At 51.7% G+C, this 19218-nt stretch overlaps 1 protein-coding gene and 1 long non-coding RNA gene across 4 annotated transcripts; one reads left to right on the top strand and one right to left on the bottom strand.

Moving 5' to 3' along the window:
* The first annotated feature begins 1599 nt into the window (after window positions 1-1599).
* On the top strand, window positions 1600-8614 carry REEP2 (receptor accessory protein 2). 3 transcript variants are annotated; one of them, XM_058735450.1, is made up of 8 exons: window positions 1600-2098; window positions 3954-4026; window positions 4310-4386; window positions 6090-6210; window positions 6447-6560; window positions 6915-7056; window positions 7164-7294; window positions 7380-8614. In XM_058735450.1, the coding sequence occupies exons 1-8, from the start codon at window positions 2067-2069 to the stop codon at window positions 7446-7448; spliced, it is 759 nt and encodes a 252-aa protein (XP_058591433.1). In that variant the 5' UTR covers window positions 1600-2066; the 3' UTR covers window positions 7449-8614. The 3 variants fall into 3 exon arrangements, with proteins under 3 accessions (XP_058591433.1, XP_058591423.1, XP_058591441.1); XM_058735440.1 differs by having other exon boundaries at window positions 1608-2098; window positions 6909-7056; XM_058735458.1 differs by having other exon boundaries at window positions 1616-2098; window positions 3875-4026; window positions 6909-7056.
* Window positions 8615-13684: 5070 nt separating this feature from the next.
* LOC131514881 (uncharacterized) lies at window positions 13685-17674 on the bottom strand. Its single transcript, XR_009263312.1, has 2 exons — window positions 16432-17674; window positions 13685-13901 (listed from the first exon to the last, which is right to left on the bottom strand). It is a non-coding gene; the product is annotated as an uncharacterized LOC131514881 (long non-coding RNA).
* Between the last annotated feature and the right edge of the window lie 1544 nt (window positions 17675-19218).

Genomic DNA, 19218 nt, shown 5'->3' with positions numbered 1-19218 from the left:
TTCATTTTCTGACCTTCATTACATTGCTGCATCCGATTACCCTTTACTTCCTGAATTTGTGCCCATTTGAGAGAGGAAAGTGCCAGGTCATTGTGGTTTGTGGGTTTGGGGGGTGAAGGGAAAAGAGTGGCAGAAAAGATGGGTTTTCCATTGTTGATGCTATGTGAATGGAGTGGAAAAGATGAGGTCTTTAACCTTCCTAGAGCAGCTGGGGGTAAGCGCAGTGGGGGACAGCCTGAGCAAGGTTTTGGGTGATCAGTGATGAGGTTCCTCAAAGCAGGAGGCCCAGCTGCCCACATATGAAACATGTGGCCCTAGGTCCATCTCAGTTGGTGGGAAAAGACCCAAATGGATTTTTTGTTTATAAATCAGCAATTAAAGTAGCTTGAGGAGTAAGGACAGACTACATTCCAATTAGAAAAGGCCTTTTGAAGAGGAAGTTGTAAAGAATAGCAAGAGGGGTCATTGGAGGCTGCTTCTCCAGACTCTGTTGGAAAACATCTTCCAAAGTGTTTGAGCCTGGAAATACAATTATCAGGGTGGAAATAGACCATTGTGTGGTTCAAGGATACTGAGTTTGAATAGGACCATAACTGAAATACAGAGCTCTGAACGTGTCCTTTCAGGCTGGATGGGCACGGGTCGAGGCTGTGGTCACCAGAAGACTCACACCTCCACTTAAAGAATGCAGAAGCTTTGAAATGGGACAGGAAAGGAAAGCAATGGGGAGAAAGGGGGTTGCAGAGGTTGGAGCTTTGTTGCTTTGGTGAAAATCAGGAGGCGGGCTAGCCTACATTCTGGATATAAATGTCTTCAGAATTAGGGCATACACTGCTGCCAGCATTTGCTGATGGGGGTGGAACTGGAGGCCCTAGATCCATCTCCAACCCAGACGCCATGCCTCCCTACCCCTTTGTTTAAAGAGCGTCTACCCTGGGTATTCACCTTGAGAGCCTGGGCTCTGTCCCTGCAAAGCTTAGCAAGCGACAACATAAAAAAGCACATCAGAGGGGCGCCTGGGTGGCGCAGTCGGTTGGGCGTCCGACTTCAGCCGGGTCACGATCTCGCGGTCCGTGAGTTCGAGCCCCGCGTCAGGCTCTGGGCTGATGGCTCAGAGCCTGGAGCCTGTTTCTGATTCTGTGTCTCCCTCTCTCTCTGCCCCTCCCCCGTTCATGCTCTGTCTCTCTCTGTCCCAAAAATAAATGTTGAAAAAAAAAAAAAAACACATCAGAGTGGGGGACGGGTCCTCCAACAGGATTGATTGGTAGTGGCCAAGAAGGGGTGAGGTGGACAGGTGTAGCTATAGCTATACCTTTAACTTGAGAAGTTCTTGGGTGGGTGTCTACAGGGCCTGTAATGGAGGAAGACAGTTTGCTAGTCAGCAGTTAGGAGAAGTGGCCTGATTAAAATAGACTTCATGGGTTCATACCTTAGCATGACTTAGTGGTTTTGTGACCTTGGCAAATTATTGAACTTCCCTAAGCTTCCCATTCCCTTATCTTCAAAATGAGGATAATTATAACCTCTGCCTTATGAAATGAGGATTCAGTGAAATAATGCATGTGAAGCTCTTAGCTCAGAGGCTGGCACAGTAAGCACTCAATAAGTCCTAGCTAGTATTCCTGGGGGAATGTTTAAACCTTTCAGCCTGATGTGGGCAGGGCAGGAGGAGGGCTAGGACGTCAGGATGGAACCTGAAGGCCTGTAAGGACCTCAAGCCACGGCTTGGAATCCAAGGAAGACGAACAAGCGATTAGACGAAGGCAGGGCGGTGAGGGTCAAAGGCGCATGCCCGGTGATAGCAGGTGCAGGGGGGCGCGCCGCCGCCGCCGCCGCCGCCGCCGCCGGCGGGCCTCCCCTTTAAGAGCCGCCGCCGCCCACGGCCCGCCGCTGCGGCAGGGACCTCCCCTTTAACCGCGGCTGCTCGGCACTTCGCGGCCCCCGCGGCGGCTGCTGCTGCGGCTGCTGCTGCTATTGCGGCTCCTGCTGCCGCAGCCGCTCGACCTCCGGCACCTGCATCCTCCGCTCGGGCCGGGTCCCCGCCTCGCGCCCCGCCCGGCCCCGCCATGGTGTCCTGGATCATCTCTCGCCTGGTGGTGTGAGTGCGGCGGTGGCGGGGCGCGGCCGGCAGGGAGGGGGATGGGGAATGGGAATTGGGGGCTGAGGGGTGTTGAAGCCCAGCCTGGACCGTTCCGTGGCTTCATACAACAGAGTCCCCTAAAGGCACATCGTTCCTATTTGGGGTTCCCAGAGACAAGACATGGAAGAGTAGGACCCAGGACTGGAGGGGGGAACATTAGAGGAGCATAGTAAGCCTGGCTTCCCACCCCTTTTATTTTCAATTTTCGGTGTTCCTTCATCCTAGGGCTGGGCAGCATGGCTTGATTTATGAAGGGGAGGCAGCATGTCCCCTCCCCCACCTAGCAGATCTGGGCTGAAGGAGCAACTCAGACCTGGGCCGTCATCTTCATGCGGGGAGAGGGCTAATGGAAGAGCGGGGAGCCAGACAGGGCCTCATCATTCCATTGCTTAGGGCCGTAGTTAGCAGCCTTGGCCTCCTCTCTCTTCCACTATCAGGACTCTAGAGATGAGGGCATAAGCTCTGAAAGCCCCCCAGGGAGGACATCTGGGTGTTGGGAAGCAGAGATGCTTGGAGGACAAAGTGTGGGAGGTAACCGGGAGGGGATATGTGTGCTCAGCCTGGATTTGTGAAAGCCACAGAGGGGAGGGCCTTAGGTGGCCTTCATTCCAGGCTGCCAGCTACATTGTGGAGCTCTGTCCCTGCTCCTCCCCCAGGCCCCAGGAGGGAAGCCTGCTCCCACACCCCACACTTTGTCCTTGAGGACTCCACCCCCGACCACTTCTCCACAGGTCGGTTTGAAAGTATGTTGCCTGTAAAAGGCAGGTCACTGGGAGAACAGGCAATACCCACACATGGTCAGGGGGCTGGGCCCAGCAGGGGCTTTGCTTGGGCCTCAGCCAACCCCTACCCTGGCTCAGGACCCTGCCCCAGGACCCTGCCCCTCAGCCTCTACCGTGGGGGACTGACACCCCAGAATTCCCTCCCCCTGCCTTCTTCCCATTCAGTGCTGTTATGTGGTTGTATTCTGGCTCCCTGTCACTGGAGTCTCCCTCCTTCCTCTCCCCCATCCCACCCCAGAGGTTATCCACAGGCGTCATACCTCCCTGTGCCCTTCAGAGTGGCTGCTTCTCTCTTGCCTGGATGAGCTCCCTGGGGAGCATCAGTCTTCTCCTTCCCTCACCTGTGTCCTATATATGGTCTCTCTAATGGGATCACTACCAGGTTGTACTCCAGCTAGGGCCTCGAGCCCAGGACCCTCCCCCGAGCTTGGTCCAAGCGTACTTATGGGGGAATAAACCTTTTGCCCCTCTTAGGGCCTCCTGCCCCTGTGCCCTCTATGCCCCAGGTCCCCAGAGCCACAGAGGTGCCTCTGATTGCCACATAGAGTGCCCTGTTACGTGGTGTCTGGTTCCCCTACAGACCTGGCCCTAAGCAGCCTGGCTCAGAACTAGAGGTAGAAGGTAAAGGCAGACAGGTATGAATGAGCACAGTATCTGGAGAAGGGAGACACCCTGTTGCAGTGACCAGACCCCCACTCCCCACAATACGGATAACCAGTGATCATGGGTGAAGATACCACATTGGACACTCTGGCCTCTGGGTCTTTCTTTACCTAAGGGGCTGGAGAAAAACTGAAAAACAGAGAGGCGAGAGACATCACCTTCACTGGCTGGGGACCTCCAAGCTTGTCACCTGAGGCTTAATGGCTTTGACTGTAACCACTGGCCTGAGTTCATCAGTCCAGTTGATGTGGCACTCTGGAGTTCTGTCCTTCTCCCCTTACCTACCCAGGGACTGACTGATGCAGAGCTGGGAGGGAGAGGCCACTGCTCTTGGCCGAGGGGACCAGTAACCATGCCTGCCTCCCTAGGCTCATCTTTGGCACCTTGTACCCAGCCTATTCTTCCTACAAGGCCGTGAAGACAAAAAACGTGAAGGAATATGTGAGTTTATGACCCTTTAATCTCCTATCCACCCCATGTGGCAAAGATAGGCCAGTGGATCACAATACAGACAGTAGTGACTTTGTGCCAGTGCTTCAGCACTAATGAGACCTTACTTCAAGGAAGTTCCTTTGTGTTCCCTTTCCCCTGTGGTGTGATCCACAGGCAAAGTTGAGGTCCCGAGTGTCCCTTCCCCACAACACCTCCAGCATAGTTGGCAAGAGAGATGGGGTCCTGGGTGTTCCCTCAAGGCCCCAGCTAATACCGCTCTCTGTACCTTCAGGTGAAATGGATGATGTACTGGATCGTCTTTGCCTTCTTCACCACGGCTGAGACACTCACGGATATTGTGCTTTCCTGGTGAGGTCCAGCATCCCCAACCTGCATCTCAGGGTCCAGAGTTTAGACTCTCTACCCCCACCAGCCCAACAGAAGATTGAGACCCAGGGTAGAGTCCTCCCACAGTTCCATGGGGTCCTGGATGTCCACTCTCCCCCTGTGCAGGCCTGGCTTAATCAGTAGAATAAGAGACCCAACCCCCACATTTCTACCTGATGATAGCCAAAGCACCATAATAGAATTCAGGAAACCTGCTTCTGCCAGACGTCCTGTATGACTTTGGGCAGGTTACAGCTTCCTAGGTCTCAGTTTCCTTATTTGTAAACTAGGCATATGATTCAATCTTATAGACATTCAGTGCTAGTATTTCAAAGCACTACTAGACTATGTTGTGAACCCTTGAAGGACAGAGAATGTCTTAATCACCTATATGTATGTTCACAGCAGGAGCTCAAAAAATGTGTACTGAGTGAGCAGATGCCTCTTGGAAGAGAGTACTAACAAAGCACAGAACACTAAATCAAGAGAGAAGAGAGTTTTATGGAGAGGTAGAGAACAAAAGATGATTGCATTGGCTTGCAAGGGCCAATGACCTTTGAGAAAAATAGTTTTAGCAGAAGTTGAGTAGGGTTAGATTAGGAAAGAATAGTGGGTTAAAAATTGTGAGGACAGTGAGCATAGATGCTTCTTTTTTTTTTTAAGTTTATTTATATTTATTTTTGAGAGAGAGAGAACCAGCAGGGGAGGGGGAGAGAGAGAGGGGTCAGAGGATCTGAAGCAGGTGCTGTAGTGAGAACAGAGAGCCCGATGTGGGGCTCAAACTCACAAACTGCAAGGTCATGACCTGAACCAAAGTCAGACACTTAACTGACTGAGCCACCCAGGAGCCCCTAGCATAGATGCTTCTTGCCACAAACAAAGGAAAGTGCTTTGTGAGGATGTCGGAAACATGAAGGAGTCTGGCCTGAGGAGAAGGAGCCAGGGAATGGACACCAATCCTTAAAAGTAAGAGGCAGCAAAGAATGGGATCCAGAGCACAGCTGGAAAAGCTTCCGTCTTCCTTGTGGGAGGAAGGGCAGGAAGAGAAGGGGGTGAGGACCCAGGAGTGGACCTGGGAGGTTAGGAAGCTCACCTTTGTGTTGGTCCTGGGATAGACAAGCAGGAGTGTTCTATCAGAGTGAGAGGCCTGGGACTCCCAAGAGAAAAATGTGCAGAGAGCCACCGCAAGGGGAATTCTGCTGGAGGCACTTACCATCCCCCTTGGAATCTCAGCTATGCCTCCCATTTTCCTTGAGATTAGAAATGCCAAGGGGCACCTGGGTGGCTCAGTCAGTTAAGCATCTGACTCTTGATTTGGGCTCAGGTCATGATCTTGTGGTTCTTAAGTTCTAGCCTCTCATCAGACTCTGTACTGACAGCCTGGAGCCTGCTTGGGATTCTCTCTCTCTCTCTCTCTCTCTCTCTCTCTCCCTCTCTCTCTCTCTCCCTCTATCTCTGCCCCTCCCCTGCTCACACTCTCTCTCTCGGTTTCTCTCAAAATAAATAAATAAACTTAAACAATTAAAAAAAAGAAGGAAAGAAAGAAGGAAATGCCCAGTCTCCTGAGCCACGTGGGAACCCCAGTGCACTAAGGGGTGGGGAACCAGGCAAGGTCTTGCAGGGGATCAGCTCACCTCCTGACTCCCTATCCCAGGCTCTGCCACTTGCCTCTGTCCCACCCACAGGTTCCCCTTCTACTTTGAGCTCAAGATCGCCTTTGTGATATGGCTGCTGTCCCCTTATACCAAGGGCTCCAGCGTGCTCTACCGCAAGTTCGTGCACCCGACACTGTCCAACAAGGAGAAGGTTTGCCTCCACTCTCAGCTGACTTCCTAGCCTGCCCCAGGCCATGGCAGCCCAGTGTCTGCAGCCACGTCCATTCCTGGCTCTCCTTGTGGGCACCCAGAACCTGAAGTGATCTGGCAGGGCCCTGGCCTCCTGGAGCAGGCAGTGCCTTTGTCTGGGTGTGAACAGGGGCAGGGAATGGCCTAGCCAGCAGGGACCACCCCTCACCTCCTACTCCTTCCCCTCCCATCTCTCAGGAAATCGACGAGTACATCACACAGGCCCGAGACAAGAGCTATGAGACCATGATGAGAGTGGGCAAGAGAGGCCTGAACCTGGCTGCCAATGCTGCAGTCACCGCTGCTGCCAAGGTGAGATGGGGGCAGACCAGGCTCCCAGGGCCCCACCTTGCTCATTTCATCCCCCTGGCCAAGCCTCTTTGCATCTAACCTGTCCTTGGTGCTGTGATGGTTTGGGGCTTGTGCAACTCAGGGTTGTAGGCCTGGTTCTAACACCTTCCAGCCAAGTGACTTCAACTCTTTGAGCCAGTTTCCTCAACTGTCCAAAGGGAAATTATGGGCCTTTCAGTGCTGCCAAAGGACTGGGTGAGGACAGTGTGAGGAAAGCACTGAGCTCAGTGGCTGCCCGTGCTCTATAGTGACCTCTATCTCCACCCCGCCCCTTCCTCCGGTTCTCCCGGTGCGTGGTGGTGACCCTAGGGCCAGGGGGTGCTATCAGAGAAGCTCCGAAGCTTCAGCATGCAGGACCTGACCCTGATCCGGGACGAGGATGCACTGCCCCTGCAGGGGCCTGACAGCCGTCTCCGACCCAATCCTGGCAGCCTCCTGGATACCATTGAGGACTTAGGTACAGGCAGGGCCCAGGACTGGGCAGAGGGAGGGGGGACCTCAAGGGCATGGAGGCCAGGTAGGAGAGCCACCAGACCTCTGTTCTCCTTTCTTCCCCCAAACCAGGAGATGACCCTGCCCTGAATTTAAGATCTAGCACAAACCAGGCAGATCCCCGGACAGAGACCTCTGAAGATGATATGGGAGACAAGGCCCCTAAGAGGGTCAAACCTGTCAAAAAAGTGCCCAAAGCTGAGGTGAGAGCCCAGGCCAGAGCAGGGGGAAATGGGGAGGGGGTGTGACCCCAGGCTGAACCTCTAACTTCTTCTCTCCTTCCCGCAGCCACTGGCTTCCAAGACACTGAAGACCCGGCCCAAGAAGAAGACCTCTGGTGGGGGTGACTTGGCTTGAGGTTCTGACCCCCCGGAGGCTGCACACTGTGCCAGTAACCCACACGCCTCCAGCCCCAGGGCCCCTCAGATGGCTGTTTCTGGTGCCTGCCCAGTGACCACTCCTCTGGAAGGGCTTGGAAAAGAGGAGGGAGGCCCTGCTATGGGGGTGGAGGGTAGAGGCTGGAGGAGTTACTGAAGACTGAGCCCCCCAAGGAGGCGGGGGCTCCTTAGAGCCCAAACTGCTATTCTCCCTGCTCCAGTCCTGCTCCCACCCACCCAGTGCCTTGCTGAAGACCATGGCCATCCCCTTTTCTGAGGTCCTAATATGCCCACACTGCTCTCTCTGGGCTGGGGGAGCAGTCACAGCCCAGACTGACCAGAGATGGGCCTGAAGGCACCTGGGAGACAGGGAGGGAGAGAGGAAGGCTTCAGAGAACTTGTGGCACAGGCCACAGATGTGAATGGAGGACAGGGGCTTAGCATGTACTTAAATGACCAGGATGATGAGGCCAGAGCTGCAGCTGGGGGCATTGGATAGGGCTGTGTGCTACATGTCCCCACTAAAAAGAAGTGGGGTCCTAGGGGTGTGAGTGTATGTGTGTGTGTGTGTGTGTGTGTGTGTGTGTATCTTTCTAGGTCTAGGGCTGGGGAGATTTTGAGTAAAGGACTTTCCTGCCAGCAGTGACCATCCCCCACCCTAAGCCCCACAGCTAGCTGGCCCTTCCCTGCTTTCAGCCCTCCCTCCTACTCTCAGAGCCTCAGAGGAGCTCAGCCCAAGAGAGGATGAGGCTCTGAAGGCCTCTTATCTCCTCCTCTGCCCTTGATACCCTTTTGCTTCCTCCCATTCCTGCCCTGCCCCTGGGCTGGGCTCCTCTACCCCTCAGGGCCCATTGTAGAGGGCCCTGCTGAGCCAGCTCCTTTCCTCCTCACCTGGGGGCCCATCTTCCTTTTCTCCAGACTCCTTTTCCTGTGCCAAGCAAACTGAGCCCATGTAAGCAGGCAGACCCTTATTAGCCCAGCCTTTGCCCCACACTCTACCCCAGCTTCTGCCGTGGCTTCAGGAGGAATGTGTGAAGAAGAAAAGAAATATTGGAGCCAAAGTGCTTCCAATTCTATGAAAAGAGGGTGCCCATTGGACCTTTGGCACTGGATGAGCCAATAAACCAAATTCTGGCACCTCATGTATTTCGGCCTCTGTACTTTGTTCTTGCTCCTCCAGTCCCCAGGTGGGAAGGACCTCAAGTAAAAAGCAGGGCTCAGCTATAGGAGGAAGGGGGGACGAGGTCAGAATGTGAGACCCAAGAACTGTGATCTCCAAGATAAGAGATAGGTTTGAGCAGGTCCATCTGGGAAAATGGTTTGGAGGTTCAAGATACAGCCAGAGGAGTAGGAGGGATCATGACTTATGAAGGCCTAGGGGTCTCCAACTGTCAAGGTTGTCTTGTCCTTTGGAATTCTGCCCAGAGACCTCCATCCCCAGTGGACCTCCTGGTACCTTATGGAAAGTGTCTCAGTATAAGCTCTGAGGATAAAGACCCCCATGAGTGTCCCAGGGAAGAGGGAATAGGATTTTGGGGTTGCTGGGCAAGGAACTGGTTGGCCATGCTGCTTAGAAAGGCTTAAGAATGTTGGAGGAGGGCTGAGAGGGAGAGACTCTGAAAGGAGGAGACAGGCTGAGGGAAGAGGTAGAGATGGGGAACCAGCCTCACAGTGCATGTCTGAGCCTGGGGACAGAGAAGGATGACAGGACACCAAGGACTGGAGACAAAGAGATAGTCCCTGTGGTCCCAGGAGGAAAGGCTTGAGCCCTGGGCTGCTTGGCTAGGTTGGAGGAGACAAGGAAGGAGGCTGCAGGGCATGGGGTCTGAGTCCTTGGGAGGTAGAAGACCACCGGGGGCCAAGGGGAACAACTGGCTGGGGATAAGCCCTGCAAGGTGGTGTCCAAGAGAATGGAAAGGATGGCAGAGGAGCAGAGGCAGCATGGGAAGAGAAAAACAAAGGGAAAGAGTGGAGAGGGAGGGGGGAGAGAGCAAGGCAGGGAGGAGGAAGGGAGAAGGAAGGGGAGAAACAGTAGTGCAGCTTTGTAGAAGGAAAATGAAGGAAGCAGAGCATGGGGTGTGGCATAGGGTGTGTGGGGACCTAGCCCCAGGCTCTGGACCCCACAGTTGGCAAAATGCCCCTACAGCAGACTTCCCTCTCCCTTCCCTGGCATCACAGAGGTATGTCCTCTCCAGCCTCACACTCAGGCCAAAGTGGCCAAGAACTTCCTGAACTGAGGTCATGGTGGAGGTGGAATGTGAAATGCCCTTTTCATCTTCTCTGGAATCCTCCAGTCAACAGCCCTCTGAAGGTCATTCTTTTCACCACTGGCCTCTGAGCAAATTGGTCCCTTCCTCTAGAAAGGAGAGGATGCGTCAGGATAGGATTCAGGGAGAGACTCCTTTGTTCTAGAAAGATCTCGAGAGAGTAAGATGCTACAGTCTCATGCTAGCAGCTACCATATGGCCAGAAAACCAGGTTAGGCCCTCCCTAACCTAAATCCCATTTGCTGCATAACACACAAATATGAACGCGTGTGCATGGATGCACACAGATACATGCTTGCACCCACAGTGACCACTTGCTAAGAAGGTCACTGACAGATTCCCCACTGCCAGGCTCTCCATGCACATCTGGGTTTCTCTGTGTCAACAGGAACATGCTCAGATTTCCAAGCTCCTTGGTCCGTTGCCATGGAAACAGTCTCCTAGAACTCGGCACAGGGCCTGGCCCCTGTGGTGCAGGGGAGGAGAGGAAAGATGGAGGGTGACAAGAAGATGGAGGGATCAGCTTCTTGGAGGGGCAGGCAGGACACATTTGGGTCTAGGTGACATCTTGCCATCTCATTCCTTAGGACCACCCTCTCTCTCCCCTCCTCCTCAGTAGACCTCTAGGCCAGGGGAGCGGGGAAGAGATGTCACAAGACAGGTGTATGGTTAAAACTATGTGGAGAATTCTTGTTCACTCCCTGGGTCCCCAGTGAGCATTGAGACATATTAGCTTTTGAGTGGGAGCTAAGGTCTAGCCCTCTGTCCCACCGTGCTGGGGGACACTGGACAGCCCTCCAGGCCTGAGGTCCCTGGATAGAATGTCCTCATGGCTGGAGCTGCTTCAGCTGGCTCCCCCTCTCTTTCTTGTGTGTGTCCCACACCCAAAGAACCTGCTTAAAATGGGATTTCCAGGCTGTGACGTCAGAGGAAAGCCAGCAGCTCCAGCCTGTGCCAGTTCTTCCTTGATCAACAGAGCTGAGCCCAGTCTTGCTCAGCCTGGAGGAAAGGGGGTTGGCAGAGGAGGGAGTGGATCCAAGGGCTCTAGGCCATGGACACCATATCAGTGGCATCCATGATAATAGGGAGAGACTGTAATAGGAAGAGGCAGGCTGAAGCCACTGCTGGCTTCCCCACTGCCTTAAATTTCAGCCATTTCGTGATCATTTCCCTCCCAAATTCCTCTAGTTTTTCCCTCTCTGAGCTGAGATAGGCCTGTCTGGTGGAGGAGGGCACTTTAGTATTAGAGCCATTTGGGTTCTGCCTGACAACTTGTCCCATATCTGGGCTGGAGGCAGGGATGGGTAGGAGGGATACCAGCAAGGAGGGGGGAAAAAGCCCACTAGGTGGCGCAGCTCACTCCCAGTGTGGGATTCCCAGCCCCTGAAGGGGAGAATCTTTTCCTGCTGTCAGTCAGCCTTATGGTCTGGTGAGCAGGGTGTCTCATGCCCCACTCGCTGGAGTTGTAGGTTCATGAAGAAAACATTCTTGCAGGTGCATGGAACAACTATGGATTTTCAAGCAATTACTTCCTAAACCCAGATTGTGTACCACCCCCTGCACACTCCCCAGGAGAACGTCAGGCCCAAAGGGCAGGTACTCCCTTTTGGTGAGAATCAGGCACTGTCCTAGAAGCAAGGAAGGTGCCAAGCTGACTCCGGGAGGGTCCTGCAGCCCAAGGGACCCAACATGAGTTTCTGAAATGACATCAACAAGGCCACTGGAGCTAATTTCAAGGTCAGGTGAGGAGAGGAACCCAACAGGTGGCAAGGGGTGGGGAATTTGGGAGAGGCAGGCTAGGCCCAGAGGGATGGCAGCTTGCCTGGCTGCAGGACTCTTCTGGATATTATTTCCCTGATGGTCATAGTGACAGTCCCAGGCCACGCCCAAGTGTTTGTGTTTCCTGTCCCTTCCCTTATTTTATCTGATCCACTATGAGATTTAAAAAGGAGAAAAAGGGGCGCCTGGGTGGCGCAGTCGGTTAAGCGTCCGACTTCAGCCAGGTCACGATCTCGCGGTCCGTGAGTTCGAGCCCCGCGTCAGGCTCTGGGCTGATGGCTCAGAGCCTGGAGCCTGTTTCCGATTCTGTGTCTCCCTCTCTCTCTGCCCCTCCCCCGTTCATGCTCTGTCTCTCTCTGTCCCAAAAAATAAAAAAAAATTAAAAAAATTAAAAATAAAAAATAAAAAATAAAAAGGAGAAAAAAAGACCCTAATTTCCAAATTCTGGAATCCCAGGGTACTTCTACAAGAGCCAAGGTTGGGCCTCCTTAGTAACCTACCTTTCCCTGACCTCCTTCCCAAACTGACCGCACCAGCCCTGCATCCCTAATGAATTACCCTCTCCTTTTGTCCCAGCCAGATGAGTGATCAATAAATAATGCTGCCTGAAATATTGATGGTGAGTTTTACACTAGCATCCCTTAGCTGTGCCTGTCATTGGGGAATTTGAGAGCTGACAGAGAAATGCATGGCCACCAGAGAGCTCTTTTCTATCTCTGCCAAGAGAGGGTCTTTCTTTGCCAAGATTTCAACCTGTTCCCATCTCAGCCAGAATCATGACTCATTCCCATCAAGTAAGATGAGGACTCAGCCAGCAACCTCCAACCTGGGAAGAGTCAGGTAAGCTAAACAAAGCAGAGACCCTTCCTGATACTTTTGTCTCAAGACAAAGAGATCCCATTTCCTCTGTTCCATGTCCATCTTGGACCTTCCAGGTCCAGCTCTCTGAGCAGGATCTCAGAAGGAGAACTGCAGGTTCCCTGTCCCCCAGGTTGACTGTTTAAAGCATGAACAGAAGGACTCACATGCTCCCAGACTTCTCTGGTCCAAGTCACTGTCATCTAGTTTTGTTCTCCCTGGAAGAAGGGTAGGGGAGAGGAGGAGCAGGTAGAAACTCTTGAGCCCTGTTGAGCCTGACTCACCCAATGCCAGGGCCCTCCTTGGCAGAAGCTAGGCACACTCAGATCTTTGCATGCACAATGCCCTCGGCCTAGGCACTCTAGTTCTGCTCCACTTGGTCAGCTCCTGCATACACTTCAAGTCTCAGTTTAGAAGTGACGTCCCTGCCCCATCCCATCCCGGTCCCTGTGGCATTCTGCTCTTCCTCCCCAACACCTCCCCCTGTTTGGTCATTGCCTGTTTCCCCACCAGACTGAAAGCCAGGGCATAGGCAGTGAGTGGGTCTACCTGGTGCACCACGGTTTCCCCAGCATCTAGCAGGGGTCCGGGCACACAACAAGCACTCGGCACATTTTTGCAGAATGTTCTAATGATGTCCTGTAGTGCTTTTCCACTCCTGAAAAAAACATCAACCTTCAAACTTCACCGTCTCTCTTGACTGAGCTGTTTGCCTGCACCGGAGGATGGGTGTCTGCACTAAACAGCAGCAGCCCAGATCAGCCTCCCTTGCTCTCACTTCTCCTGCATGTGTTCATGCTCATTTGCTCTCCTTTCTCTCTCACACACACAGATGGGAGTCAGCTTTCCAGCCACATTCAGTTCTCACTTTAATTCAAAAGCTAAATTGGGAAGAAGAGCAGCTTCACACTCCTAATTTAGCCTGGGAGAGAAAAAGGGAGACAGCCTGGATTTGCCAGGGAAAGGAGAAAGTTGGGTGTGGGGTGGGGAATGGTGGCAAACATACCCATAGCCTAAGGGAAGACAATGAAACTCTTACCACCCAGCTCCTAAAAATAAACCATCTACAGCTATGACCCCAGAGTGACCCTTATTAAGCCTCTTTCCCATACAAGTGCAGCCATTCCGGGCATTCCCCCAGTCTAGGGGTAGGATTAAGGGAGGCAGAGATTGTGGTTATTAAAACTATGAAAAGAGGGAGATGCTGCTGCTTTGGTCCCTGGTAGTACAAAATCAGGAAGTCCTTCTTAAATCTAACTTTAATCCCTCTTTTGATAGCTGAAGTGGATGATGAATAAAAACAGTCTGCAGGTACTTGCCCACTAATATTCATAGCAGTGTTATTCATGAGAGTGAAAAGGTGGGAACAGTGGCGCCTGGCTGTCTCAGGCGGTTAAGCATCCAGCTCTTCATTTCAGCTCAGGTCATGATCTCATGGGTCATGAGTTTGAGCCCCACGTTGGGCTCCATGCTGGCAGTTTGGAGCCTGTTTGGTATTCTTTCTCTCTCTCCTTCTCTCTCTGCCCCTCCTGTGCTCATGAAAAACAAATAAATAAACTTAAAACAAAACAAAACAAAAGGTGGAAATGGTCTAAATGTCCATCAACAGATGAAGGATTAAACAGAATGTGGTATATACATACAATGGAATATTATTCAGCCTTAGGAAGGAATGAAGTTATGACACATGCTGCAACATGGACAAAGCTCAAAAACATTATGCAAAGTGAGATAAGGCAGTCAAAAAAGGGCAAATATTATGATTCCACTTACATGGAGTACCTAGAATAGACAAATTCATCAAGACAGAAACTATAATAGAGGTTACTAGGCAGTGGTGTGAGGGAGCAGGATGGGTACAGAGTTTCTCTTCAGAAAGATGAAAAAGTTCTGGAGATGGATGAAAGTGATGGTTGCACAACATTGTGAGTGTACTTAATGTCAGTGAATTGTACACTTAAAAAAAATGGTTAAACTGGTGGGATGCCTAGCCAGCTTGGTTGGCCGAGCCTGCGCCTCTTTATCTCCGAGTCCTGAGTTCAAGCCCCATGTTGGGCATAGAGTTTAGGTTTCAAAAAAATGATTAAAATGGTAAATATTATGGTATGTATATTTTATAAATGTCTTTTATTTTATTTTATTTTATTTTATTTTATTTTATTTTGAGAGAGAGAGAGCACAAGCAGGGGAGGGGCAGAGAGAGAGGGAGAAAGAGAATCCCAAGCAGGCTCTGAGCTGTCAGCATAAAGCCTGATGACACAGGGCTTGATCCCACGAACCATGAGATCATGACCTGAGCTGAAAACTCAGGTAAACTTAAGAGTCGGACACTTAACCGACTGAGCCACTCAAGTACCCCTATGGCGTATATATCTTACTGCAATACATTTTTTAAGAAGGCACTGAGTCCAATGTTGGCTTGAAGACTGTCACCCTGCCATGATGACTCTCTCTGAGGCATGACCAGAGGGAAACTGAGTCCTAGAAGTTCAAAAGACCCCTCCCCTTACTCACAGGGACAGAAATGCTGCTTCTGCCTGGAGTACAGAGAAGAACCCTCTGGGGCATTCCTAAGGATAGGAGCTAACTCTGCCTACCTCTTATCTCTTCTTATCAGTATGATAATCTGGAGGGAAGTTCTTCTTCCTGGCTCTGGATTCCAGCATCCTCTTCAGTCACTTCTTTTGACTTTGCCCTAAACAGGGTTCTTATATGGGTGTAGTAGATAAGGGGATGGTTAGAGAAGGGAAAAAGAGAAGACCCTTCCATCCAGCCTCTCCCACTTCCCTGTGGCCACTGTACCAAGGAAAAGGGATGCATGCACCTTTGGGCTGAGCTGCCTGTCAGTAAATTTGGGTGTCAAATTTTCTTGCTCTCTGCGTCTGACTGGGTGGCACCTGAAGGGAGTGTGTGATAACTGGTACTGATGCATCCAGACCTCACCCTCTCTCCTAGATGACTACATGATTTCCTGCCTGGTCTCCCCACCAGCACTCCCCACCCAGCCTCCTGCAAAATGGCCAGTTGGCTCCCCAACTGCCTGGGAAGCACTTCGGTGGGTAGGAGATGATTAGGGGTTCCACAGTCACTAAGCTTCCCCTATGATAGCACATTTCACACTGTTGTGATTGCCTGTTTATCTGTCTGTCTCCCACACCCAGACTACAAACTGCAAAAGAGGAGTCACCTTTTTACTTCTTTTTGTATCTTTAATACCTAGAGGAGCAGATGTTTGATAAGTAACTGTTGAAATGGTCTGTTCACATGTCTGTCTGCCCTACTCGACTTGACTCAAGAATCCCTGGAGCGTGGGGGTGCCTGGGTGGCTCAGTTAGTTAAGCATCCAACTTTGATTCAGGTCGTGATCTCAAGGTCTGAGTTCAAGCCCCATGTCATGCTCTGCGCCGACAGCTCAGAGGCTGGAGCCTGCTTCAGATTCTGTGTCTCCTTCTCTCTCTCTGCCCCTCCCCTGCTCATTCTCTCTCTCTCTCTCTCAAAAATAATAAATAAACGTTAAAGTGTTTAAAATAAATAAATAAATAAATAAATAAATAAATAAATACAAATAAAGAATCCCTAGGGGTGAAAGCTTTGTCCAGTTCATTCTGGAACCCCAGAGAACATGTTGTTCTTGGTATGACTTTGGTTTCAGCCAGAGGTTCTGAAGCCAGACTATCTGGACTGGAATCCTGGCTCCCCCATTGCTCAGCTTTCTGACCTTAATCAAGTCACCTGCCCTCTCTGAGCCCCCTTCCTCATCAATGACATGGGGGTGAGAATAATACCTACTTCATGAGGTATTGTGAATACAAATGTCTCTCAAATGTTTAGCACAGAGCCTGTCACATTGTAAATGTGTCTTATGGGTGAGGTGGGGGTAGAGAATGCAGCTAGATGTTAAGAAGAATCAAAAAAAACAAGCACCCACAGCTCATGGCTGCATCCTGGTATTTTGGGGTAGGGGGTGAGGCCAGTGCCACAGTGACACAACCCCAGGGGCTGCCTGTCCCCTACTTCCCTCCCCCTCCCACCAGGTCTACAGAGTCCAAGCTCACCCACCATGAAGCTGAGCACCCCCCGGCGCTGGGCTGGGCGGCGGTGAGGGGCCAGAAATAACCGCCGTTGCTATTCCTGCTTTTCTAGGCTGGATGGGAACGCTGCCTCTCTCATCTAAAGGCTGCTCCAGACTTCCTGCACATCAGTGGGCTCTTATGTAACGCTCCCCTCCCTCTGCCTGCCCAACACGCTTCCAGAGATTTCTGCAGCCAGCTTTGCTGCACACTCAGCTGAGGGGTGGGGAGAGCAAAGAATCCACCACCGGCCAAATTGTCCTGTAAGTCCAGGGTCTTGACAGCCCCAGGCCTGGGAGAGGATCCACACAGCACAGGGCAGAGAGACTGATGTCCAAGGACAGCGGCCTCTTTCTGCATCTGCAGGTTACTCTGAGGCAGAAAGGACCAGGAGAGCCCTATCTGAGTGTTCACCCTCTCCCTCTGCCCAAAACAGATGCTCTGTGCCAAATTATTATGCTTTAGTGTCTCCACTTTAGACCTAACCTGTGTCTGGCACACAACCCATCAGCCAGACTCTGAGAATGGCAACACAGACCCCAACTCTCTCAGGCAGATCCCCTAATCTTGGCCAAATCCTCCATGTCCCTTTCCTGAAGCTCCTAGAACCCACCCCGAGCATGCCAGGTACCCTCTTCAGAGCCAGGGGCCCCTGTGCCTCAGGCCTCAGCATCACTCTCCATGAGCCCTTCTTAGAACTTGCCCCTCTCTGGGCACCTGTCAGTTAAACATCTGGCCCTTGGTTTTAGCTCAGGTCGTGATCGCAACATTCTCGGGATTGAGCCCTGACAGCCTGGAGTCTGCTTGGGATCTCTCTCCCCATCTCTTTCTGCCCCTCCTACGCTCTCTCTTAAAATAAATAAACATTTAAAAAAACATTAAAAAAAAAAAAAGAACATGCCCTTCTCCACCTGGCTTAGGAGTCAGGGTTTTCCTCTGGCACCCGGTTTCCCCACCTGTAACTGGAGCAAAATACAATGGCTTCACACTCCAACACCTCAAGGGGATTTTCTCTTTCATCTCCCCTGGTCATTCTTCATGTCTCCATTTCTCCTCTTCTGTCAGTGCACTTTCTGTCCCCTCATTCGACCCCCCACCAGATCTGGCCTCTCCAGAGGTTTCTCCTCACCTCTCACAACCCTTCCTTCACAGGGTGGGAGTAGAGCTGTACCCAGACCTATTGAAGGCCAGGCCCTCCATATTTCCGGCAGAACCCATCAGCCATCGGAAAGTGTGACAGGCACCCCAGACGGAACTGAAGGGAGAGTCACTTCCTGAGCCCCAGGCTAGCCACAGCAGTGGCAAACCACGATCTGAGCAGCACATGTGGGTGCTGACGTAGTCGGGGTTGAGGAGGAGGAAGTGGCAGTGGAAAATGGGGCTTGTTTTCCTCTGACAGATGCTGGGTGCTCAGCAATGGGTCAAGTTTCTGAGACATAATGATTCCCACTGGCTTTTGCTTGGAGCCCCAGATGCCCTGGGCAAGCTCAGTTCTGCTCTCACCTCTGTTCCCTACTCCTCTCCTGCTTGCAAGGAAAGTCGGAGTGTAGACGGCAGCCCAGACCTGCACCCCTTCCAAGAGCTTCTCACCTTTTCCAGGGCTTCTGGCACCAGTCACCCAGGATGCAAGGTGTGAGAGTCCCACACTCATCCCTAATGCTCCTGGAAACCCTGTAGATCCCAGGTCAGGGTGCAGGAGTGACTCTGAGTCTTGTTTACCCCAGTTTCATTTCCATTAGAACCCAGGCTGGTTGTCAGGTTTGTTGGTCACAAGTTAGGTAGGTGCTCAAAAGCCCACCTGAGATTTGGCTCCTTGGGAGGGGTCAGTTCTTTTCACTCTGTCTCCTCCTCGCCTTCCAGTCCTCCCCCAGCCCCCACCCATGAGAGCAACCAGGGGTGTGCCATTGCCCAGAAGACAGAGGAGAATGGGGATAACCTAGATGCTTCCAGCTGTATTGCTGCGAAGGCAGGCCCAGAGCATAACTCTATCCAGGGAGAAGACTCTCAGACCCTCCTTCTCACTGGTTTCCCAGTCAGAGAGAGGGCTAAGGTCTGTGCAGTGTGTAGGGGCTTTGAGCCCGCTCCTCTCAGTGCTCTTCAGGGGCGTATACCATGAAGGCAGAGCAGGGTGGAAAATGATACCTCCTCCTCTGTATGAGCTATAGAGGGCAGAATAAGGGAGAAGAGGGTGGAGGGGTACAGTTGAACCCTAAACATTCTCACTGCCCATACCTTAGCTTGAGGCCCTAGACTGATTGCAGCCTTTCCCTCATGAGGCCTTTGCACAGCTGTCCCCTTTGCCTGGAATGCCCTCCCCACCACACTCCTCTATGCACAGTTGGTTTCCTCTCATCTTTTATGTCTCTGCATAAATGTCACCTCCTCTGAGATGCTTCCCTCACCTCTCTAGTATGTTTTACTTACCATAATCTGAAATCATCCTTTTTATTTACATAGTTGTTTACTTGTGTCACTGAATAGCAGTTTCCAAGAGGGCATAACTCCATCTGCTTTCTTCATTGCAGAATCCCCAAGACTTAGAATTGTTTCTGATACAAGCAAGGGCCAATAAACCTTTTAAAAAATAAATCAATGTGTTTTTTTGTAAATGAATGTTTTACTCAGCCTTACCTCCTGCTATCTCCCAATCGAAACCCTCTCTACTCTAGCGCTTTAAAAAAATATATTTATTTATTAATTAAAGTTTATTTATTTATTTTTAGAGAGACAGAGACAGGGTGAGTGGGGGAGGGGCCGAGAGAGAGGGAGAGAGAGA

Source organism: Neofelis nebulosa, chromosome 1, assembly GCF_028018385.1.
Source record: "Neofelis nebulosa isolate mNeoNeb1 chromosome 1, mNeoNeb1.pri, whole genome shotgun sequence".
Classification (NCBI taxonomy): domain Eukaryota; kingdom Metazoa; phylum Chordata; class Mammalia; order Carnivora; family Felidae; genus Neofelis; species Neofelis nebulosa.
Note: the sequence above shows the minus strand (reverse complement) of the source record. Positions and strands in the feature narration are given on the sequence as shown.